Source organism: Naegleria lovaniensis (genome assembly GCF_003324165.1).
Source record: "Naegleria lovaniensis strain ATCC 30569 chromosome Unknown tig033, whole genome shotgun sequence".
In the NCBI taxonomy this organism is placed as follows: Eukaryota; Heterolobosea; class Eutetramitea; order Acrasida; family Naegleriidae; genus Naegleria; species Naegleria lovaniensis.
This window is the reverse complement of record NW_025407854.1, coordinates 244,285-267,710: the sequence shown is the minus strand read 5'-3', so window position 1 is coordinate 267,710 and position 23,426 is coordinate 244,285. Positions and strand designations below refer to the sequence as shown.

At 36.6% G+C, this 23,426-nt stretch overlaps 12 protein-coding genes across 12 annotated transcripts; 6 read left to right on the top strand and 6 right to left on the bottom strand.

The window, feature by feature from the left end:
- Positions 1-71: 71 nt before the first annotated feature.
- On the top strand, positions 72-1,398 carry C9374_008198 (uncharacterized protein; the record flags this gene model as incomplete). The annotated part of the gene is made up of 2 exons (XM_044698247.1): positions 72-857; positions 949-1,398. The coding sequence occupies 2 exons, from the start codon at positions 72-74 to the stop codon at positions 1,396-1,398; spliced, it is 1,236 nt and encodes a 411-aa protein (XP_044545821.1).
- A 445-nt stretch (positions 1,399-1,843) lies between these two features.
- On the top strand, positions 1,844-3,050 carry C9374_008197 (uncharacterized protein; the record flags this gene model as incomplete). Its single annotated transcript, XM_044698246.1, has 2 exons — positions 1,844-2,599; positions 2,655-3,050. The coding sequence occupies 2 exons, from the start codon at positions 1,844-1,846 to the stop codon at positions 3,048-3,050; spliced, it is 1,152 nt and encodes a 383-aa protein (XP_044545820.1).
- Positions 3,051-3,212: 162 nt separating this feature from the next.
- Positions 3,213-4,623, bottom strand: C9374_008196 (uncharacterized protein; the record flags this gene model as incomplete). Its single annotated transcript, XM_044698245.1, has 3 exons — positions 3,213-3,872; positions 3,931-4,190; positions 4,242-4,623. The coding sequence occupies 3 exons, from the start codon at positions 4,621-4,623 to the stop codon at positions 3,213-3,215; spliced, it is 1,302 nt and encodes a 433-aa protein (XP_044545819.1).
- A 530-nt stretch (positions 4,624-5,153) lies between these two features.
- On the bottom strand, positions 5,154-6,677 carry C9374_008195 (uncharacterized protein; the record flags this gene model as incomplete). Its single annotated transcript, XM_044698244.1, has 3 exons — positions 5,154-5,467; positions 5,561-6,234; positions 6,490-6,677. 3 exons carry the CDS (start codon positions 6,675-6,677, stop codon positions 5,154-5,156), a joined length of 1,176 nt encoding a protein of 391 aa, XP_044545818.1.
- A 228-nt stretch (positions 6,678-6,905) lies between these two features.
- Positions 6,906-11,265, bottom strand: C9374_008194 (uncharacterized protein; the record flags this gene model as incomplete). The annotated part of the gene is made up of 2 exons (XM_044698243.1): positions 6,906-11,055; positions 11,201-11,265. The coding sequence occupies 2 exons, from the start codon at positions 11,263-11,265 to the stop codon at positions 6,906-6,908; spliced, it is 4,215 nt and encodes a 1,404-aa protein (XP_044545817.1).
- Positions 11,266-11,435: 170 nt separating this feature from the next.
- On the bottom strand, positions 11,436-12,929 carry C9374_008193 (uncharacterized protein; the record flags this gene model as incomplete). The annotated part of the gene is made up of 1 exon (XM_044698242.1): positions 11,436-12,929. The coding sequence occupies one exon, from the start codon at positions 12,927-12,929 to the stop codon at positions 11,436-11,438; it is 1,494 nt and encodes a 497-aa protein (XP_044545816.1).
- A 306-nt stretch (positions 12,930-13,235) lies between these two features.
- On the top strand, positions 13,236-13,883 carry C9374_008192 (uncharacterized protein; the record flags this gene model as incomplete). Its single annotated transcript, XM_044698241.1, has 1 exon — positions 13,236-13,883. The coding sequence occupies one exon, from the start codon at positions 13,236-13,238 to the stop codon at positions 13,881-13,883; it is 648 nt and encodes a 215-aa protein (XP_044545815.1).
- Positions 13,884-13,974: 91 nt separating this feature from the next.
- On the bottom strand, positions 13,975-15,543 carry C9374_008191 (uncharacterized protein; the record flags this gene model as incomplete). Its single annotated transcript, XM_044698240.1, has 2 exons — positions 13,975-14,036; positions 14,091-15,543. 2 exons carry the CDS (start codon positions 15,541-15,543, stop codon positions 13,975-13,977), a joined length of 1,515 nt encoding a protein of 504 aa, XP_044545814.1.
- Positions 15,544-15,929: 386 nt separating this feature from the next.
- C9374_008190 (uncharacterized protein) lies at positions 15,930-16,956 on the top strand (the record flags this gene model as incomplete). The annotated part of the gene is made up of 2 exons (XM_044698239.1): positions 15,930-16,454; positions 16,534-16,956. The coding sequence occupies 2 exons, from the start codon at positions 15,930-15,932 to the stop codon at positions 16,954-16,956; spliced, it is 948 nt and encodes a 315-aa protein (XP_044545813.1).
- Positions 16,957-17,405: 449 nt separating this feature from the next.
- On the top strand, positions 17,406-18,599 carry C9374_008189 (uncharacterized protein; the record flags this gene model as incomplete). The annotated part of the gene is made up of 1 exon (XM_044698237.1): positions 17,406-18,599. One exon carries the CDS (start codon positions 17,406-17,408, stop codon positions 18,597-18,599), a length of 1,194 nt encoding a protein of 397 aa, XP_044545812.1.
- Positions 18,600-18,696: 97 nt separating this feature from the next.
- On the bottom strand, positions 18,697-19,635 carry C9374_008188 (uncharacterized protein; the record flags this gene model as incomplete). The annotated part of the gene is made up of 1 exon (XM_044698236.1): positions 18,697-19,635. One exon carries the CDS (start codon positions 19,633-19,635, stop codon positions 18,697-18,699), a length of 939 nt encoding a protein of 312 aa, XP_044545811.1.
- Positions 19,636-19,861: 226 nt separating this feature from the next.
- On the top strand, positions 19,862-23,030 carry C9374_008187 (uncharacterized protein; the record flags this gene model as incomplete). Its single annotated transcript, XM_044698235.1, has 3 exons — positions 19,862-22,063; positions 22,127-22,417; positions 22,473-23,030. The coding sequence occupies 3 exons, from the start codon at positions 19,862-19,864 to the stop codon at positions 23,028-23,030; spliced, it is 3,051 nt and encodes a 1,016-aa protein (XP_044545810.1).
- Positions 23,031-23,426: the final 396 nt, after the last annotated feature.

Genomic DNA, 23,426 nt, shown 5'->3' with positions numbered 1-23,426 from the left:
CATCGAGAGCACGTTAAAAAAGCATTTCCATACCATCGCTCCGACATTGGCATCGTCCTAACCATCAGGCCATGCATCCAAGAAACTCCACATTGACACTGGGTCAAATAGATCAGTTATCTTTTCTAATTCCTGATACTATCATTTCAATTCTTATTACGCTAGTTCTTCTCGTCGTGATTCTCTTTATTATTGTGTTCAGCACATCATGTTGGAGGTACTTTCTTGGTTCCTCATCCAACAAACGAATTTCAGTTGGACAACATCCATTGAGCAACATGAAACGAAATCAAAGAATCATGATTGGACTCATTCTATTACTCTTGATTATCCAAGTTATTGGCCTCATATTCCGATGTATTTGCGACTCGGTTGGCATGTCCATTCTCTCACAAGCAAGAGATTATGTTTCGAATCATTATGCTTCAAACTCATCTCTCTACTTGGAAACTTTTGTATATGAAAATAGTTCATTAGTTATTAATGATGGTTCTGTAATTCCATACTCCAAATTACTGGGAATGAGTGCCATGCTCAGTTTTGAATTGTTTTTCACGTTATCGAACATGAGTGTGCTCATGTTGATCATGTGTTTCATTGGAAATGTGTTCCTTCGAACGGTTCAGCTCTCCAGCACTCAAACTACCTTCCTTGGTGCTGGTTACAAGACGGCACGAGTTCTATTCAATGTTGTGACAGCAATTCTGTCGTCCATTGTCCTGTTGGTGATGTTGACAATAGCTATCATGTTCTTTTTCACGAAGTTGAATTTAGTTCCTGATATACACCTGGAGTTGAGCTTGGTTGCATTTTCAATCTTTATCGTTCAAATAGGGCTCCAGTTGGTTGCAACTATTGTAAGTTTGTAATTTTGTTATAGTATGTTGTAAGAATGACTAACCTTACTGCCAATATCTGGCCTCTTATACGATACTTGGTTTTCAAAAGATCATTTCACTCAAAGTTCTGCAAGTGATCAAAGCGAATCGATCCCATCATCAGCATAACGACTCACAAACCAAACAAGCATTCATTAAGGTGGTAGTTTTGCAAATCACTCTCACGTTGTGTGCTGATCTTCAAGTGGTTGCAATGGCTTTTGGAGCTGTCATTAGTGAATGGGTTTATTTCAATTGGTTTTATTTAATTCTCAATAATTTTGGAATCCTGTTGTTTGCAGTGGTTTCACTCGCTCTTTATCATCCCATCTTTCATTTCAAAAGCGTCGTTCCATCAACCACTATGAGTATTGGCTCACCCTCTCATCAACATGGAAAATCCTCTCTTCAATCCTGTCAGCAACACACTCTTGACCAAAAGAATGAAACTGTCATGTTGGATTCAAACTCAACTGCCTTGAACAACGAGACGCAAGAAGTGGTCGATACTGTTGTCTAAAACAATAAGAGTTAATGTTGGTAACTAGTTAGAATTGTACGACATTATCTGCCACCTCGTCCATACAGCAGGCTGTGGATGGTACATGTAATCATGTCCAACAATAACAACATTCTCATTAGCTAATGGTTCCTTTGGCTTAAGTAGAGTTTCAAAAAATTCTCAAATTGATCATCCATAATTCTACTTTTCGTTTATCTCTGAAATTTGAGCGTGTTACACGTACTTTTGGCATTTATTTTTGACATGATATTTACAGATGAATGTCATACCTGAAGATCTATCATCAAAAATAATCTCTCTGGTTACCCTATCAGTTGACGATTGTCACGAATCCATGACTACTACTTGGGCCTTAGAATCAACGTTTCTACCAATTGCTATCCATGCACAGAACATGTTCCAACCAAGCAACCACACGCAAGCTACTCTATCCATCACTCTCATGGAAATAGATCCATTGTCCTTCTCAATTCCCGATACGATCATGACTTCTCTTCTTGCAGGTAGTCTGTTCTTGGTCGCCATCTTTATCATTGTATTCAGCACCTCTTGTTACAAGTATCTTGGTTCATCATCGGCTGTAGCTCGTAAACGTTCATCATCAGAAAACAACAACAACATGAAACGAAATCAATGCATCATGATTGGACTCATTCTCATACTCGTAATTATTCAAGTGCTTGGCCTCCTATGTCGAGGTATATGGAACTCGATCAGCATGTCCATCGTTTTGCAAGCAAAAGACTATGTTGCGAATCATTATGCTTCAAATTCATCTCTCTACTTGGAAACATTTGTGTATGAAAATAGTTCATTGGTCATTAACGATGGTTCTGTAATTCCATACTCCAAGTTACAAGGAATGAGTGCCATGCTCAGTTTTGAATTGTTTTTCACCTTATCGAATTTGAGTGTCCTCATGTTGATCATGTGTTTCATTGGAAATGTATTCATTCGAACAGTTCAAATGACCAGCACTCAAAAGTCATTCCTAGGTACCGGCTACACGAGAGCAAGAATCCTTTTCAATGTGTTAACTATAACTTTCTCATTTACAGTCTGGATAGTGGTTTGGATTATTGCTATCGTGCGCTATTTCACTAAAATGAAACTAGTTCAAGATTTTCAAATGCTACTGTGTGCGATTGGATATTCCATCTTTCTTGTTCAAATTTGCCTACAGTTAGCTGCAACCATTGTAAGTTGTGAAATTTGGTATTATTCTGAAATATGATTCATCTGTTGCATGAAAGGTCGTCTCCATCAAAATGTTGAAAGTTATCAATTTCAATCGATCCAAACATCAGCATAACAACTCCCAAACGAAACAAGCATTCATTAAGGTAGTCGTGTTACAAATCACTCTCACGCTTTGTGCCTTTCTTCAAATCATTGCAATGGGTTTTGGAGCTGTCATTGTTGAGTGGAAATATTTCCATTGGTTCTATTTAATTCTCAATAATTTAGGAGTTTTGTTATTTGCAGTGGTTTCATTGGCCTTGTATCATCCCATCTTTCATTTCAAAAATTCCACAACTGTCAATTCCACAACTTTACATACGCAGCAAGGAAAATCACCTCAGGAGCAGATGACGCATGAACAGTTGAACGGCAAAAAGCAACAAGTTGGGACTTCCAGCCATGTGTGAAATTCATCTTGGTATTTGTGGGACAAAGCATAAAGTAAAAGGAACCCATGCGTGATACTTCAGTCCTTGATACCTCTTGATGAAACAGAGGTAATTTGGTCCTCTTGTAGGACTGATTCTCGTGTTATAATTTGTGTGACTGAGAATGTGAAAATCTTTCTTCTATTTTAACATGCATTTATATGGAGAAATCTCAAACAAGGACTTGGCACTACAGAAACGTGTCAACTCTAAAATCTTAATCTTATCAAAAGTAGAGTGATAAAATAATACTCTCAATTTTGGAAGATTTTTCAAACCATCTAACGAGGCCACTCTTTGTAATTTCATTTCCTTTTCCAAATAATTTCGCAATCTTCCATGTCGAGTCACTTGATGTACACATGGACAAAAATTTCCACATTTAGGTCCATTGCTATGAACCACGAGAGGTGTTTTCTTTGGCTCCAAATTATTACTGACCTTACATGTTGATTGTGGATCGTGAAAATTTGGACCCACATTAATATGATCACATGCCAAATATGTAGGTAATCCCATTGCTGCTTTGCAATCTCCAATAATTGGATAATGCGTTGTTGATTGATTGTTTGCAAATCTTGAAACGTGCATGGTTTGAAGGGTGGCTTGATCATCGTTGAATATGTTCGAGGGATCTTCAACCATTTCAAAAGATTTTTTGAGATAGGATTTCACATCACGCTTTCTTCCAAAATACATTCCTGAATTAAGGTAAATAAAGGGAGAATTTGGTGGACAATATTTTTTGTTTTGAGGATAATTTTGAACATAATGCAATCGCAACCATTGTTCATTGATATTCTAAATGTATGGTCAAATGATAAAATCAAACACAATATTCATAAAATAGATCAAATACCTTAATTCCTTTAAATAATTCTAATGGAGGCCACTTGTTCTTTTCAGAATTAACTAACAATGGCCAATCTTGATTCTTGTTTGTAATGTCAAAATTTTCATCTTTCAAGTATTCAAAATAAATTTGTTTGATTTGTTGCAAATCCCCGTTAACCATCACATCCAAACCATCACTAAAAAACACAAAATCATCTTCACGAATGTAATCCGAAACACTAGTCGACAGAAATCGATCCAAAATAATGTATTTGCTCCAATGACCTGTGTTGTTGTTGTGTGAAATAATCTTGAATCATTTTCATATGTACTTACCATAAATAATTGTCAATAATTGGGTACCAATAAATGTTGGAGGTACTACTTGTGTATTTTCATCAAAATAATCCACTTGTTGAGTATTAAAATAACTAGATAAATAAACTCCACACAGTGTATTCACATAATCCTTGTAGAGGTAACTATGAACATTGACATCAAAGAATGAAATTGGAAAAACAATAGATGAATCTGATGAAGATGGAAATGTAAATGTGGATGAATACGTCGACAGTGTCGTGTGTGAAATTAATTCGTAAGAAATACTCCATGCGACCACTAATAGAAATACCATAACAATTTTCGATCGGAGGAGAATCAATAGGAGAGGTGTGGTTGTTCGGGTGTTTGGTTTTTGGCTTGTGTTTTGAAAATTCATTTTTTTTTAATTTCAAAAATTAATTTGAAAAAAAGCTGAAACAAATTTGTGATGAATTCTTTTCCGTTCTTCTCTTCTTCTTGGTCAACAAATTTATATTTCCATATAACATATCACGCAACATCTTATTGTGTTTCAAATTTCCTCACAAGGAGTGTCATATCTTCGATAAATGAAGTGTGTGAACGAATGATGGACGTTTCTCAAGCTAATACATGTTCAACAATTCTTCGACGTGAATTATGGAAATTCGAAACAAATGATGTGAAAGAGTTGATTGAATTTAGAATTCCTGAACCACCAAGCTTGTCCTCAAATGATGAACTATATCACTACTGCTAGTGAGTGGAAAGCTCGAATCAACACTCTTCACAAATTCGAGCAATTTTTCACACCACTAGACTCATCATACGGCGCAGATAAGATAAAGTCTAAAGGCTATAAAAGAGTTTTGGAAGTTTTACACAAACTGGCCTGTGTGAGTATGAGAATTTATTATTTAATGTTGACAAAATAAAATATTAAATTCATTAAACAAATATTTTGAAAATAAATTGCATAAATCGATCTGAATAGCTACTTGGTGGCACGGTTGAAATGGTCGAAGGATCATTCTTCATGCTCTTAATGTTTTTTGCTGCTTTTTTCATGAGTCCATATTTAGTAAAATAATCCACAATTCCCAAAAAATAATATTCTTGTTTGTTGGGAGTTGTGTTGGCCATGACATGGAATTTGTCTCGTAATTTTTCTTCTCGATTGTATTTGATATAATTCTGAAGTGTCACATCCATGACAGTATCTTTTGGTTGCATGATACCAACCACTAGCGAATAATCCATGACTGTTTTTTCATGTGTCATTCATTCATGAACGAGTTGAAAGATATTGGTGTGAAATTCTCTTTCGAATGATAAAATAATACACAACCACTCACCTTCACAAGAAGTTAAAAAATTCACATCCTTTTTAAATTGGAATAACAACTCAGTGGCCAAGTCTTGTCCCACATTAAATTTGATATTTTCATTCATCAAGTCCACATCTTTCAATATTGTTTCTCCCTCCTTTGCTGTACGGTCAGTAGTCGAACCTTTCAAATCATAAATTTTATCCATTTCCATGCCATGAGAAGTACCATTTCCAATGGTTGTGGATCCATTATTGGTACCAGATGGAGAACTTGGAGATACTAGTGAGCTACTCGTCGATGGAGATGATGTACTCAATTGAGAACTTGGTAGTGCTGGTGGAGGTTGAAACAGATATTTCATTACAACAAATCTCAATTCAGACTTGTTATCGAGTGAAAATTTGTGTAAACCAAATATTGGGACAATGAAAGTATTGGGTTCATTCTTCATGTATTCCAGTAATTGAGGAACGATAACATTTCGAATGGTTTTGCTTTCATCTTTTGAAATTGTTTTGATCATGAGTTTTCTGTCTTCGGTAAGGGCAAACATGGAACCACTTTTGCCATTCATTTCATGCCATTCAAATTTGGAGTGACCAATTGAGGCAAAGTAGTCACGATCATTCATGCCACAGAGTTTACGAAGCATTCCGAAATCGAGTGGACGAAAATCTTTGAACGAGTAGGATTTGGATCTAATAAGTGTGTCAAATGTCAAAAGATTCAATTTGATCAAATTGTAGAGAGAGGCACAATATTCGGTGGAAACAGCAGTCGTTGTTGTTTGATGATGAATATTGTGAATATTGTTGTGTTGTTAATATATCATATTGTACAAATTGAATGAATAATTGAATTGGAGTTTCAAAATTCAATCGGAATTAACCAAATTCAATAAAACGTGATGAGAAAATGAGAAACAACTGAAATCGGTGTCTCATAGAACTTACTCGTTTGTTTTTGGCATTTTGATGGACTTTTCCTTTTCCATTTCTTTGGCATACTTTTCACCTTCTTCTGCTGTTCGTTTCAATGAATACCGAATAACAGCTTTAATACGATGTTCAATGTCTTTGCAGAGGGCTGTGTCCATGGAAGAATTTGTTGTTGGGGAAGAAGAAGAAGTGGAACTCTTCATTTTTTGTTTGTTAGCCCCGACGAAGAGACATTAATTTGACAATTGACGTTTCGGAAAGATGAGTTGGAGAAGCGTTGACTTTTTTGAATGCAACTGTTCAGAGAAAAACATGTACAAATGCATTGAGACTCTTTATGTATAATTCTGCTTATTGGTTGTTAATGCCTTGTAGATTCGGCTTGTTGAGGTGAAAGGAATTCATGAAGAATGTTAAACAAGGAGGATTAATTATCTTGTCGATTTTGGTTCGAGTTGTTTGCTCCTCACTAAGAATTGCCTCTTCTTTTCTTGGATGTATTTTTCAATACTAATTTTCTTTTCTGTTGTTTCTCTGCGAATATCTTCATTGATTCTGAGTAAAGAAATCCACAAGTAATGTTTAAGTGATTCGTTAGGTTTGAAAGGATATGAAGTTTTCTGATACTTCAGCAATTGGCATATTAAGGTTGTTTGGAGTCGTCTCTTACTAAAGTTGTATTCAATGTCTTCATCCAACGTTCTTCCAATGAACACTTGTTTACAGAATTGATCATTTTCAGCCAAGAGACGCATTTCTTCCTCTGACAATTTCCTTTCATCTTCTTGGCTGTCATCGACAGAAGCAAGATCTTTGAGATGAACTGCCAAGTTTGGAATACAAGGTTTCTTGGAATTTTTAAGTTCTTCTCTATAGTTTCTATAGTTATTTGCCACGCTTGTTAAATCAATGAGAGTCTGTGCCTTCTTCAAATATTCATCGCTAAGCATAGCCCAAGTCTTACTCAACCGATAAACTTCGTTTGAATATAGACCAGTAATAATTTCAAAACAGCCATTATAATTTCGTACTGAAAAACACCCCCAGGCTAAACTGATAAACCTGCACAGTGCTTTGTGTCGCTCTTTGATGTCATTATATTGAAGAATTGTTTCCGTAACCCAGAGTGACACAGTATTATACCATTGAATGAAAAGTGACAGATTAGGACTTGGATCTCTTGTTTTTACCTTAAATCTGTTCTTTGACAACCAGTAGCTGCAGTAGAATTCGTAAGGTTCCATCATTGTGAACAAGTCAAATTCAATAAGTGTGAGTTGTATGGATAGTTGGAAACTGGAAATAGTAAGAAAGTCTGGCAGTGTTGACTTGGATGAGAAATTATCAAAAGCCAGATTAATGGTTCTTTGAGCTTGGTCTCTTATAAATAACAGTTGTGACCTCTCTGTAATTCTTTTCAAAAACAGGTCAACAAAAGGAATACTTTCTGGCTTTTTCAAAATTGTGTTTAAGTAAGGAATCAGACATTCATGTATAAATTCTGAACTCATCAAACTTTGATTATAAAGGATAAGATCACCTAAAAATATTAATATACAGTTAAGTTGATGGGGTGTTTGGAGAGTGAGGGTTTCTAAGAAGGCAAATAAGGCATGGATACGCACTTCCCATTCCTCTAGGGTATCAAAAAGAGTCGAAGCTGAACAAGATAGAGACATCATATAATCCAGTAATTCTGTGGGCAACATTTCTAATTTAGGAGTATCATTTTCAAGAGGTCCCTTTCGAATAACACTCTTCCTCTGCCATCTATGCAAACTATCTGGGTCTGTATCATAATCAGAGCTGAGATTCTGGCTATCATCAGTCAGAGTTGTTGTAACTTCGTTCTTTTCAACAGCCATGTTTAAGAGCGTGGCTGTCACAGGAGAGGCCACTGTGGAATCGATACGCGGCGTCTTGTTGAGATCTGTAGTGTTAATTGTCTCCACAGATATGTTGTCTTTCACTATCTTCTTTTTTCTGTTCACTGCTGCTGCTAAAATTTTGGTCAGCCAGTTACGGATGGTATAGAACTCGATTTTGGCATCTTGGCTAATTTTAGCAGAAATATCAAAACGATCCTCACTTTCCAAATCCTTTAAAGTAATAAAATCTGACTTGAATGTATCTGTAGCCACACCAACCTCGGCATTTACCGTGATATTTCTCTGTTTGTCTTTCGGTATGTGGCTTATTTCATGAATGACTTCTAGATCTAAATTATTAATTATATTTTTCATGCTGAAAATATCAATTTCTCCCTTTTCATTAAGGACTAATTCAATTCCATCGTCCTCATCAGAAGAATCATCTTCTGAAACTACAACATTAAGCTTTTCTTGATGAGCTAACTGATTTGTTCGTAATTTGTTGTCGCTTTGTTTCACAAGTGTACACATTCGCAACTTGGTCACTTGCTTATAAATATCTTTCAACTGGTCAAGTTGTTCTGAAATGACCTGCGCATTGTACAACACCTTCAGCTTTTTTTTTCGTTTAGGATCTGCTGAATTATTGTAAAAGAGTTTGTACAATAAATCCATGGCGCTGAAATTTGAAACAAAGAAACTATCAATGATATTTTCTTCTTCTGCTAAATCCTTATAGGTTGTCCAATACACAACTTCAAACTGCTTCTTGTCAATATTATCTGTGTTTAAAGAAACGGAAGATGGAGTAGTAGCACAAGTTCCCGCATTCACCTTATAGAAATATTTTTTAACATTGGTATTAAAGTTGATTTGTCTTGGACTAGGTGTTGCTGGTGACGAATCTGTTTGATGTAGGGTCTTTTTCTTGGGGTCTTCCTTTTTTGCATCAGTGCTGACTGGTTTTTTGGGAACGTCCAAGAAAGATCTTCCAGGAGTGGTGGAAAGTGCTCCTTCAGAGTATTGAATTTTGTGGAACATTACCAATTTGTCTTGCATGTCCTCAAGCGTGTCAGTTGAGGACGATTCTTCTGCTGTAGTAGGTGTTTTTGCTCCTTGTTTTGATGAGGAGGATGGCGTGGTTGCACCCTTCTTTTTCCCGAGCATTTCTTTCAAATATTCTTCACTCTTATACTCGACAGTACTTTTGACAGATGGTTGTTTTGAAAATGTCATGGGTAATCCAAATATATTCTTATTCGACACCAATTTTCTGTTTTTCTCTCGTGTTGTAGCTGCTCCAGTGAGCATTCTATAATACATGCCTTTTGTGTGATTTCGTGAAGTGAGCAGCTCTGCACTGCCGTTATTGACGTTGGGATGCTTTAGAGGTGGTACCTGAGTCGACCATTGTTTTTGAGTTGGACTTGAGGACAGTGATGTCGTTGTTGCAAGTTCCACTCCAGCTCGAGGAGAGGATACCAACATGGGTGAATTTTGCTTGTCGTTGAGCATGCTAGACTCTAGAAAGATGTCATCTTCATCTGAGATGGATTCGGGATCACTTTCAAACCCTTCATCTCTATCCTCGAGTATGGACCCAACGGATGAATAGGGCATGATTGATGATGCTGCCAAGCTTGAGGCTGTGCCTCTCGGCACTGCTGCTCCAAATTTTGAAGAGGCATACGGACGGGTTGATGAATATCTTGAGATGGAATCATGGGCGTGATGATGAGGTGCATTTCCTCCCATGATCTCAGGAGTAACCGTTGCTGTTCTCCTTAATAGCTCAAATGAAGCCTTATTCTTGAGTGGATGTTGGGAGGATGATGATTTTGGATTGTTATTATTGAAATACTCCTCATGATGATGATGATCCTCACTGGATGAGTATTCTTCATCGTCGCTGCTCTTCCTAAATAAAACATCTCCTTCGTACAACTCTCCGTCGTGAGGGGTTGAGGCTGAACGATAAGAATTTTTCTTGTCTTTCCTAAAGTGCGAGGTTGAAGACACATCATCACTCTTCTCCTCATCGGAAGAAGCGTGTGGGTTTTGATCGTCATCTGAATGGTCATGATAAGAGCTGAAGAGTGGTTTTGAACGTTGTTGATGCTGATGAGATGATGAATGCATCATCATCATGGAATCATTCAACGATGAGGAGGAAAACAATGGAGAGGATACATGGAAGGGAGAAGTTGATGATGATGAAGAGGACGATGAATGCTTTTTCGTGAATTGAACCGATGAAGACAATGAGGTAGGAGAGTGTTTTTGTAAAGATGAACCCGATGCTCCAAACACCAACGAAGGTGATGTTGTTGTTGGAGTGGTGGGTGGTGTGTGTTCCGAGTGAGTGTGGTTGTTGGGATTGGACGTATTTCGTCGGGTCACGAGAACATTATGAGGTCGTTTCATCATCATGGTTTGTCCATTGGAAGGAGATGATGAAAGCAACAAATGATTGCTATTGGGCAAGGACGAGGAAGGACTTGATGGGGAGGAAAGAGAATGATGATGAGCAAGCGTATGCATTGAAGAGGATAATACATGATGAGAAGGTGATTTGGTAGAGTCTTGAGGTGTTTGAATGGGCATGGAACTTGTGGATTGTACTTTGGTGTGCGTTCTTTTCATGAGTCCTCGTGTGGTGGAGGAAACGGTGACTGTTTTCACGGGTTGTCGAGGTGATGATGATGCTGAGCTATATATTGTTGTTGTTGAAGAAGTGCATAATGAATTGAATTGGAGAACACACGGATGAAAGAAATGAATTCAGAAGGCGAATTCGCCAAAGATTTGAATTAATATATTGACAGGGAGTGTGAACGGATGAGTCGAGATCTTACCTTTTGTCAACCATTTGAGTAGAGGACGAAGCCGATTCGTCATACTCGGTGTGATTGTGAGACATTTTTTGTGCGGAGAGAAAATAAGGTTTTGATTTGTGACGGAAATAAAGATCAAGAGAAAATGTTTAAAATCTGAGAAATTGAATGACCTGACAATGGACGATTATTTGAATGACTCGTTGCATGACTCTTCGTCAATGACTCGCATTATTTGAGGAATGATTTAAATTTATTATTTACTACAATCATCAACGTTTGGACACATAGAAGTTGAAGAAGATTTCAATAATTCCATTAATTGAAAAGCATTGTAACGTTCTTCGAGAGGTACACTTAAGCATCTCGATAGAAAACTAATAAAAGCTGTAGACAGATGTGAAAACTTTCTTGGATGAGAACGAATGATCCTATCCAAATCAAATTGTAAAATATCTTGATGAAAGAAACCATTGGTTTGGGTGGCCAAAGGAGAGTGACCTAAAATCACCTCAAGAATGGATATTCCTGCACTCCAAATATCATCTAATGGATCTGTGGTACCACTCGTTACAGTTGTAGAGGAATGACAATGTGACACTTTCATCAATTTTTGAGGAGATCCATAAATTTCAGTACATGACTGATCAAAATGTCTTTCATTGGCATTATTTGCATCTGGAGCAATACTTGAAGCAAAAGCAAAATCACACAAATACATCTTTTCAAACCAGGATCCATTTGAGGAAGGACGGTTGCTTTCAGAGTTGTTCGGTTTCATGGGACAACATTTCACCAAAATATTTGAAGGTTTTATATCCCTGTGAACGAGTTTATGGTTTTGATGAAGCTGATTGAGAATGTTCAGCAATCTGAAGCTTAATTCTCGTAAGCAAGATTCAGAAATGATCATGTCGTGATGTTGTTGTTGTTGTTGTGAATTCACATGTTGAATCCATTGATCCAAAGACATGACACCTTCTTCATACTTCAAAACAATGTACATGTCATAATTGTGTGAAGTGAGTATAGAGTCTATGATTTGAACTGAAAATTCACAATTTCTAAGACTTTTCAATTTTTGAACTTCATTCACAAAACATCGTTGAACATATTCCTGATAGGAATGATCATGGCCTCCATAGGACGAGGTTGTAAAACAATTCAGTTTCTTAATGACAACTTTTTCACCACTCTTATTATGAAGAGCTGTGAAAACAGAGCTTGAACCTCCACAACCAATGCGTTGTTGAAGAGTGTAATCCAAAGTCATGGACTGGACAACTCCACCACAACTCGTACTCATCATGTCTGAGAGGAAATGCGTCGAAGGAAGTGGATTGTTATTGTGAAGAAGGGAATTTGGTTGATTTTCATTCAAGGAATTGAAATTCTCCTTAATGAATAAATTAGTTGGTTTGTACTTGTTTCGTAACTTGTTCTTTTGCATGCGTTTCGGTTTGCAAATGGAATGTTCTTGTTGTTTGAAGAGAGTGAGATGTGAAGATAATGTCACGTCGTTGCGTCGTGCCAATGTGCTTGAAGTTGTTGTTGTGGTTGTTATGGCTACAGATGAATCGAGTGATCTCCGAGCGTATGATGACTTGAAATGAGTTGTTGATGCTTGGCTGATCAAGATCTCAATAGGTGACACATCTGTTTCCATAGGATTTCGTGTGGTTGGAGATGTTGTTGTGTGAATCGTCAAATGGCTGTTCTTGGCAGTTCTCAGTGACATTACAGAGGTCATTTCTCAACAGGTTCAACAACAATCAAAACGGTCCAAGCTTTTGTACCAACGTGTTTTATTTTTTTTGAATGTGGAGTGAGGTTCGAAGTTTTTCTCTACGCACGTGAAATTGGTGATTTTCGAGAACAATAGAAGGTCAAAAATTTGGTCGTGCAACAAATAAATTCGTACATACAAAAACATCCAACGGCGACGTTGCTTAATAATGACCAATTCAGCTAAGGCTCTCTATCGTCCAATATCTCGAAATGCTTGTCCTTGAGCCGAAGTCAACACGAGCGATTGTGCAGCTCAAAACAAAAAACAATGCCATCGGTTCGAGTGAATGCAAACGACGTTAGGGAAGTCGTTTCTCGTATTCTTTTCGAGAGTGAAATGGATTCTCGAAACTTTGTACAAAGTATTGATCTTCAAATTAAACCCAAATATCGACGAGAAAAAGTACAAAACGGTAAGGTTAAACTGCCACATGTCGTGAGATATCATTTTCGAGTATGCATTTTGGGAGATCATCATCATTGTCAGAAAGCGAAAGAATTAGGAATCGCATTTCGTACCATGGACGATCTTGCTTGTTTGGACATGAATAAAGAGCGTAGGAAGCAATTAGCACAATCCTTTGATGCCTTTTTAGCTTCTGCATCGATTATTCGCAAGTTGGTTCGACTGTTGGTTCCTATTTTCTCAAAACTTGGTAAATTCCCAACTACATTGCATGAAAATGATCACATTCCAAGCCGTGTGGAAGAATTAATGAGAATTGTGACATTTAAACAACACAAAGAAATTGTTCTTTCACAACCAATTGGTCATGTCGAAATGAACGAGACTCATTTGGTGGAAAATGTTATGTTTGCATTATATTTCTGTGCTTCATTAATGAGAAAAGGATGGTCCGACTTTGAATCCATTCATCTGAAATCCACCATGGGAATCCCTCAAAAGTTGTTATAAATGTTACAGATATCTTAAAACCATTTGTGAATTATTTGTTCATTATTTGTTTGAATAACAAAGTCAAAATTTTGAATACACCAAGGTAACGTTAAAGAGTAATAAGGTCTTCGTTGCAGTGTGAGCATGATAATGTACCTGCGTAATATTGTCCTAATAAATGCGTAGAGTATATTACACGTGACAATTAAAGATCACAATACTTACCTCCTCGCTTTTTTCGTGCACATGAGTTTGGACATGTCCACACATCAGCATCCCAAACCCTCTTGAAAAATCCATTGTATTCCAATGTAGTTCCATTCGTTGGTGTATCGTGTGTTGTTGTAATGCATGTGAAGCATCTGGTTCCATGCACGCCAAAGGAACACTTTTTACATTTCATCAATGGTGCTACGTGACTCTCGGATATAGACCATGGCATCTGCTGAGCTTGCATGAGTTGTCGACAACATTTGGGTCTAGTTATACCTTTCTTACAGGATGGACATGATGATGAACCTTCACAGACCGAGTCTAGTAGCAGTAATTTGGAACAATTGCTGCATGTGATGCCACCAATCTTAAAGCCACAAAAAACACAAAAATAAAGCGGTGGATGACCTAATTCATCCTCCTTAAGTCCTTTGAATGTGTTCACAATACGAACAGGCAAATCAGTCTCATCCTCTTCCAATTTTTCTAATGGAGCGTTTTGAGGATCTTCTTTCTCTCGTGCCTTTAGCAGTTGCAATAATCTGTGGTTAGAATGAAAGAAATTTCGCACGTCTCTAATAGCACATCTCAAATGGGGTATAACAAATTCGGGAATGATTTTGTCATTACGCTTACTTCTCACGTATTTCCTCATTTTAAAAAGTAACAGTAAAATACTATTCAAAATATCAATTTCATACACACCATCCTCTTGTTCCATTGTATAAGTTTTGGAGAAAAGCGTGCTCCCAGAACCTATCTTGTGCTCTTCACCTTTGGTCCAATTAAAGCGACAAAAAGGGAGAGATGCAGAATAATAAAGTACCCACTTCTCCTCTCCATTTGGATATTGAGCAATGTCTTTAAACTCCAACTTTATGGTCTTGTGGAGCGTCAAGAATGGAAAAATTAAATCTTGGTAGTAATTAAATGTTTGACCAATATCGGAATAAAAAGAGGTATGAAAGAAATATCGGCAAGGTTTTTTGCAATATTGAACGAGTTGTTTGAAAGTTCGTATTCTCACCGTTTGTGGCCACAAATACATGTCGTTTTGCATGTAGCTTCTAATAAATTTACAGGTTTTCGAAAAGGCTAATAACTCTTGTTGATCCAAGAAGTCAATGATTTGGATCACAAGTTCCATGGGAATGATCTGAAAATTAGATTTCTGGCTAATTATTGTTTCAGCTGAACAACACTGTGATCGTTCAGATCGTTTTGAAATTGTTTGATCATGATGATTATTATTATTTGTTGTGGTTGATGATGAAGCAGTATTTTCATCCCGCGCCTCGCATTCATCAATCCAAACCCCGTTGTTAAACATGAGTCGTGTAAGACTTGGATAAATTCGTTGAGTATACTCCATGGCTTGAGAAAGACTTATTTCTTGATCCGAAAGTGGTTCTGGAAATATTAATGCGCCATCATGTACTCTTGAGCGCTGTGATCGGTTGCCCATTTTTTCAATTCATTAAAATTATGAACTCCTTAACAACATCCAACGATTAACACTTGACCACCACCTATCATACACAAGTTCAGCACAAACAACAATTGTAAATCTCCTGCTTGTCATCCACACTTTTGTATTTGATGAGACAGATGCGTGAATCGACACGTTCGAAAATGTCTCTTAGATAAAAATGGTCTGTATCTCCATTTCAAACAATATCATGAAACTTGTGAAGATGAAAAAGAGAGAAGGTTGACAAATAAATTTTTTATTTCACATGGATTGTGTCAACTGTTGTGACCATCATCAACATTCAAAAAAACAACTCTAGACCTCTCCTCTTGATTGTTATCCACCACGCTCTCAACATGAAGTATCTCTCAATGATTTCAATGGTGTCCCTATCAGTGTCACTTGTCATCCTGTTGGCCCATACACAAGTCATCTTTGGTCAAGACTATGAAACTCATCGTGTGCCAGTCACACAAGACTATACCGATGCCTTTGATGCAGCCGTGCAAGAAATGATTGTCGATAAATCTTTCATTGACACCTACGCCAATTTGATGTATTTCAACGTTCCTGCTTGTACCGACCCAGTGGTCAAGTATCCTGCGAAAGATCCTTTCGTTGGAAGAAAGAATTTAATCATGTGTTTGGAAATTGGTGCCGTATATCCTTTCCTTGATGTCAAATTGTTGGTTGGTAATACTTTGGTCAAGAAAATCAATGCCAAATATGGAACAAATTATCAGGCACAGTTCAAGTATTTAAATACCTCCAAATTGGGATTCTTTACAACAGTCAAGAATGCTGTGGATTCGGGTGAATGTGATGTCATTACTACCAACGTTCAAACATTGGAGGATCGAAAGAAGCAAGTTCACTTCCAATGTCATTGGGGAACAACTTCTCAGGTAAGTTTTTGTTTTTTAAAGACGCATTTATTTAGTGAAATGAAACTAAACGATTGTGTAATATGAAAACATCAAACAGGCATTTTTGAGATCAGAACTCGACAGTTCATTGAATTTGAAAACATTGGCTGATCTCAACAAAACGAACATCATTGTTGGAGCCTACGCTGGAACTACCTATGAAGCAGTTGTGAAAAATAATTTACAAGCAGCTCAGTACGTTCCTTTCACGACTGCTGATATTCAATATCAAAAAGTTCTCAAAAAGGAGGTTCATGCAGTCATTGGAGATGCAGTGACGTTTTTAGTTTGGGTAAATGCTAATAAGGCCAATTGTAGTACTTGTAGCGTGAATTTCTATGGTCAACCTTATGGATTTTCAACATTTACAACAAACAATATTACTTCCCTAGGAATTCCAATGATGAGCCAAGTGTCATTTGTGGGCAATTTTATTGCTGTTGTGTTTTTCTTGGTTTTTATGATGCTCATTAAGATGTAATTAGAATTACCTCAACTAAATCTAAATAAATATTTTACAACATTCAACTCTTTGGTTTTTTACATGTCTCCAAAACAATTCCATTCATTGGGTGAATGCATGACCAATATTTCACAAACACAGGTTTTTGAGATATGGACTGTTTTGCAAGAACACAATACCTTCCTCTGTAATTGAGTTTCCTTCATAATATGGATCATCGCTCTCATGTGAATCCATCCCCAATTTGCGTATATTCGAACCGAAGGACTCTTGTAGTCACATGCAAATTTCCGATTTACAATATCACCGTGGTATTAAGTGTCCTTCTCAACAATCTTTATTCAGAATTCCCAAGCTTCAACGTGATTCAGAGACTTTAAACATGTCAGATGTTCACTCCATAAAAAAAACAACAAAAAAACACTCTTCACCTATTTTCACAACTTTCAACTACTATCATCATCATCATGTCATCATCATCAAGCAACTTGCAAAATCAACTCTCTCAGAGCAAAAAATTCAAAAACGCTCACTTGAATTCCATCACTCAACTCTATCAATCCCTCGAAAAACAAACACAATTGTTGCTCGAGAAGGAAAAAGAATTGAACAAGAAAGAACAAGAATTGAAACAACGAGAAACAAATCTCTCCAAATCGGAGCAAGAAATGAAAGTCAAGAAGATTAAATTCGAAGCTGAATTGGAAGAATCTAAAAAACAAATGTTGGCTGATTTGGAAGAACGCGAAAAAAGAATTTCTGAAATTGAAGAAAAACTTTCAAAATCAACAACTGTAACATCTCGACTCAAATCAAAGAATCAAGTTGTAAAGCTGAATGTCGGTGGAACTATCTTTGCAACTACTTTAAGCTCTTTATTGAATGAAAAGGACACATTCTTTACTGGATATTTCAGTAATCATTTCGCTCCAACTCCTGAAGAAGATGACAATGCATTCTTTATTGATAGACCAAGTTCACAATTTGGATTGATTTTGGATCATTTGAGAGGATTGAATATTGAAAAGAAGATTGCATTATTGAGTGAGAAAAAGTTAATGGAATTTGTTGAAGAAGTTGTTTATTATCAAGTGACAAGTATATATTCATTATTACCTCCAAAAGGAAAGAGAATGTTGAAACACGATTTTAACGTAGTATGGGACAACATGGGGCCACTAGTTGATATTCAATTTGATCCAAATTATTGTTCATCTAATTTACAATTATCAAATGGAAATAAGAGAGTGAAAAAAGTTGGTAGTGTTGGTAGTAATGCAATGGTTATTGGAACTGACATGGTTGAAGAATATTCTGTAAAGCTGATTGCCAATTGTCACAATTATGTACTAATTGGATTTGCTCCAAGACATAGTAATATCAATGCAACCTCTCTGAACTACTCTGACACAAATGGATATTACATTGCAACATATGACGGAAATTTATACAGCACATCAAAATACGATGAAAAATATGCTCAAGAACAAGTTAAAGATGGATCTATGATTACATGTATACTGAAAGATAATATAATATCATTTAAAGTGAATGGAAAAGAATATGGAAAGGCATATGATGTTCCTTCCAATGTTTCTCAACAATTATATCCTGTAATACTACTTCCTAATGCCGTTGGATGTGAATTTGAAATTGTTTAGTCTCAGGCTGAAAAATAAAAACATTTTTTTCGAGTCAAGATTGGTGTGAGGACGATTGTTAACATTTAATTATGTGAAGTACAACAAATCATGTAAATTAAGCTTGCCATTCGTCGTCTTGACTGTCTACATCTGTAGTTCCAATCTTCTTGGATTCATCCGTTGCATAGTGTGGCTTTAATTGATAGTATCCCTTATACTCTCCTGATTTGTTATAAATACAAATTTTTGAAAGAATGGACTTGATAAATTCTTTGGGTTGATCTGTGGTATCGGCCAATTCCTCTGATTTCCAATACTGCCTTTCTTTGAATAGAGAGAAGATCTTGGCTTTAATTTTCTTTTCGTCTTCTCTGACACGAACGTCCCTTGGACCTTCTTCTTGTTTTCCATCTCTATATTTTGCCATCACACTTGGCTTTTTAGTGGTGCTCTCTTCTTCACTTACTTTGATAGACTTCCTGTCTCGTTGTGAGGCAGAAGCAAGACGCTGTCTTGAAAGCTCACCATAAGCTTTTCCTAGTTTAACTACGGCATTGCAACTTTTATCAATATGTCCGCTAACATTAATTTCAGTGGTATCAATGTAATCTAAATGAATGAGGGGTTGAGATTTCTTTTGATATCGAAGTTTTTCACGTTCTTGTATTTGCTCGTCCGATAATTTCTCCATGCTGAACACATACATTGGAGTTTTCTTTTGATTTAACATTAAATTAAATTCTGTGACTTTTGAACCAGCTGCGTCCAAAGATGGAGGATTTATATTTAGTGATAAATTTGTTTGTTTTGTTAAAGTGTTTTCCTCAATGAGAACGGTTCCGATGGTTTCTTCATCTTTGTATTTTGCAAGATCGACAAATTCTGGTATTTTGACAAGCCAAACTTTTTGATCAATACCCGAAGCGTTCAGTGTTCCCTCCAGCGGAATGTATTGTTTTCTTTTCTTGAAGGTTGGGGCATTCGAATTGTTCGGAGTGCCAGATCCCGAAGATGATGATGATGCGGAAGGTTCTTTTCGTTTTAGTTCGTTCATTTTTTTTATATTGTTCATTTGATAATAATTCATCATTTTAAATTTAATTGTAGCCTGATCGAAGTGAAAGAAGTGAATTTTAAACGGATTCTTCAGACAAGATTGAACAAGGCGATGGCTTCGATTTATGAGAAGAAAGCACTTCGTCTGTTCATCAGAAGCAAAAAAATTCACATGATGAACCTCCACACGTAACTGACTGGATTACTTTCAAAATCGCCTTCCGATGATCAACTCCAATAACAATTCAGAGTCTCTGAACAAAAAGCACACAACCCTATTTGCAGATGAAGGGTGGACGGATAGGGATCATTATTTCAAAGTAAAGAAGATGAAATTGGATGAGCAATGGAAAGGACAACAAGCCTCTTCATCTGCTAATAGTACCCTCTCTTCATCAACATCGGAGCTCTCGAGTAGCAACAACACTACAAAATCATCAGCAAAAGCCTTTTTTGAAGGATTAATTATGAATATTGATGGATATACGGAACCTTCTAATGTTGTACTCGTCGGATTGATAACAAAACATGGTGGTTCGTATCGTCAGTTTTTCGATAGCTCGGTAACACATTTGCTGGCATGCGAGTTGGCTCATTCCAGGTTGAAGGAATTAACGAAACGGAAACATCCTCCAATTATTGTTCATCCGAGATGGATCATGGATTGTGTTAAAGCAGAATGTTTACTCTCTGTAAAGGATTACCTTATTGTTGATCATACACGAAACACCATTCAACACAAGGATTTGCGTTCATTCACAATGGTGAATCGAGCACATCATTCAACCACTGTTGGAAAACATCAGCAACCACAGATGATCAGTCACACAAATGTGAGTACTGACAAAGAAATAACAAATTCCATACCCGAGAGTAGGAAATTTCTTGCAACACATGAAGGAGTGTCAAATTCACCAGCACCATCCATACAAGAATTCAGTCATGCAAATCAATTTAATTTTGCCCTTACTCCAACAAGTAGCAGATCAACTGTGAAATTTAAAAAGAAAACTCAGACCTTACAGACGACACTACCAAATCCACAACCATTACCATCAATATCACAAGTGCAACAGAAACAGCAACCTGGCATCCAACCTCCACCACTTCCACCACCAAAACCCTCCTATCAGAAATTTATACCACCCTCACGTCCCACAGTGACCACGACAGAAAACCCTCTCCAAGAAAGTATCATTGCCAACAACAAGAACGTTTCCAATAATTTGGAAATCATGAGCAAAGATGAAAAGCCTGTGAACAAAGAATTCCTGACAAAAAGTGCTGCAAATGATCCAAATTTTATTGATCACTACATGAAAAACAGTCGATTGCACTTTATCAGCACTTGGAGAAACAAGAAAAAGCAAACAAATCCGTCTGGATCTATTGCAGAGAAGAAAGGTCTCTACGTTGTTCATATTGATATGGATTGCTTTTTTGCCTCAATTGCCATGAGAGATAATCCTTCTCTTAGAGACAAACCTATAGCTGTGTCGTACTCCAATGACGGAAACAGCGATATTTCTTCTGCTAACTATTGTGCTAGAGAGTTTGGAGTAAGAGCAGGAATGTGGTCTAAGCAAGCTCGTGAATTGTGTCCTGAATTGATTGTTGTACCTTATGAGTTTGAAAAGTATGAAGAAGCTGCCTGTAAGGTACATGGAATTTTGAATAATCATTGTGAAAGAGTGAAAATCATGTCCATTGATGAGGCATACATTGAAATATCAAACGAATTACAGAATGGCACCCAAGAAGAGTTGGAAAAACTTGTCTCATCCATTCGGTCTGAAATTGAAAAAGAGACTGGATGTACTGCCTCTGCAGGCATGTCTACGAATCAACTTTTGGCCAGAATGGCTACTAAAGTTGCCAAACCGAATGGTCAATATTTTCTTCATCCCAATGATGCAGTGAAACACATTGAAAAGTTAAATATTGAAGACATTCCTACCGTTGGATGGAAGACCAAACGGTTCTTTAACGAAATGAACGTCTTTTCATGTGCCCAACTTTTAAAATATTCATTGACAGAAATGAAGGGATTAATCGGAGAGAAAAAAGGAGAAACTTTATTCAATTACCTTAGAGGTATTGATAGGAGAGGATTTTTTGATGACTCCGCAAGAAAATCTGTCGGCGTTGAGGTGAATTATGGAATTCGATTTTCAGAACTAAAGCAAGTATACGAGTTTATAGACAAGTTGTCTGTTGAGATCAGCAATCGTTTAAAAAGTGAACAAATTAAGGGAAAGGCAATTGTATTGAAGGTAAAAAAACGGAGAGAGGGAATTATTGAATCAAAAAAGTTCCTTGGACATGGCATTTGTGACAATTTCTCAAAATCAACTACGGTTCCCTACTTTACAGATGATGTAGACATGATTTCAAGAAAGGTTAAAGATTTATACAAACAATTAGAGGTACGTATTTAGAGCGCTACATATTCTCTTTTAATTCCTGCAACATGACATTAATAATGAAAGATTGAACCTGAAGATTTGAGAGGTATAGCCATTCAAATTCAAAAGTTAAATAATTACCAACCAACAAAAGATGGATCATCCACATTAACAAAATATCTCAATCAAGCCCAGACAGAAACAATAGAAGCCCCACAAAATGTGCCACCGGAATTTAATAATCAAAACGAACAACAATATCATGATTCGAAAGATGACATTGAAAAGAAAAAGTCAAAAAATTCAAAAAAAATCAAACATGACACCACAAACGCTCATGCTTTCAGAATGGATGAATATTGCGAATTAGATAATGTATGTATCATGTTTAATTATTGTCACCTAATTATGCCATGTTCATTTTACACAGATTGCAAAAGGAGGCTATGATCAACCCATTTCTTTCTCGTTTATTGAAGAAATGCCTTGGGATATCAAACGTGAAATTATTCATGATCTCACAAAGCAAAAAAGAGAAAAGGAGAAGCAGGAGGCAAGACAAAAACAGCTTGCTGAGCAAATAGAAGCAGCCAAAAGAGAGCATGCCCCAATCACTGTTTCTGAAGAATCACAGATGGCTTTATTTTCAACACAATCCATTGACGATATTTCTTTGCTTCAAGACACCATATTTAATTGGTTTCATGAAAACCAAGACGATTTTTACACTGACGCACATGTTGCCAACTTGTTTGTGGAGCTTGTCATGCAAATTTTAAATCAACTTGCAAATGACATGAATTTACTTGCTGCTAAAAGAATTGTGAAATTTGTAAGAAAGTTATTAGTGGATAGCCAGGAAAATCTTGATGTTGTGGATGAACAACGATTAGAAATGGCTCGCTCTGTGACGGAAACTATTAATTTAGCTTTTCAAAAGGAAATTGTGGTCAAACAATTCACCGATTGTATGGTACCCACTTTTTGATCATGGTTTTCCGCCTGAATTTTATAAGCAACATCTTTTTTTACTGCATATTCAGCAGAAAACAGTTTTCCGCGGAAAACAAAAGAAAACTCTGAATTTTATAAATTCTCTAGTGCACCACTGTGTACAATTATATATTGGAGCAGCCTAATTTGGAGGTGATATCAAATTAATACTAAAGATTGCTCTCTTTCCTGAAATCATGTAAATGGACTCCATTTGATAACAGTTGTCAGATTCTAACCAATCCTCATTGTATCCGTTACTTTTGTCTGACGTAGGAAGGACCAAAGATTTCATTTTGCAAATTGATCCTGCCTCTATTTTGAAATGAACTTGTTTAAAGAAAAAAATTGTTCCCATCTCCGATTTGTGTCACTCACTTACTCTCTTTCA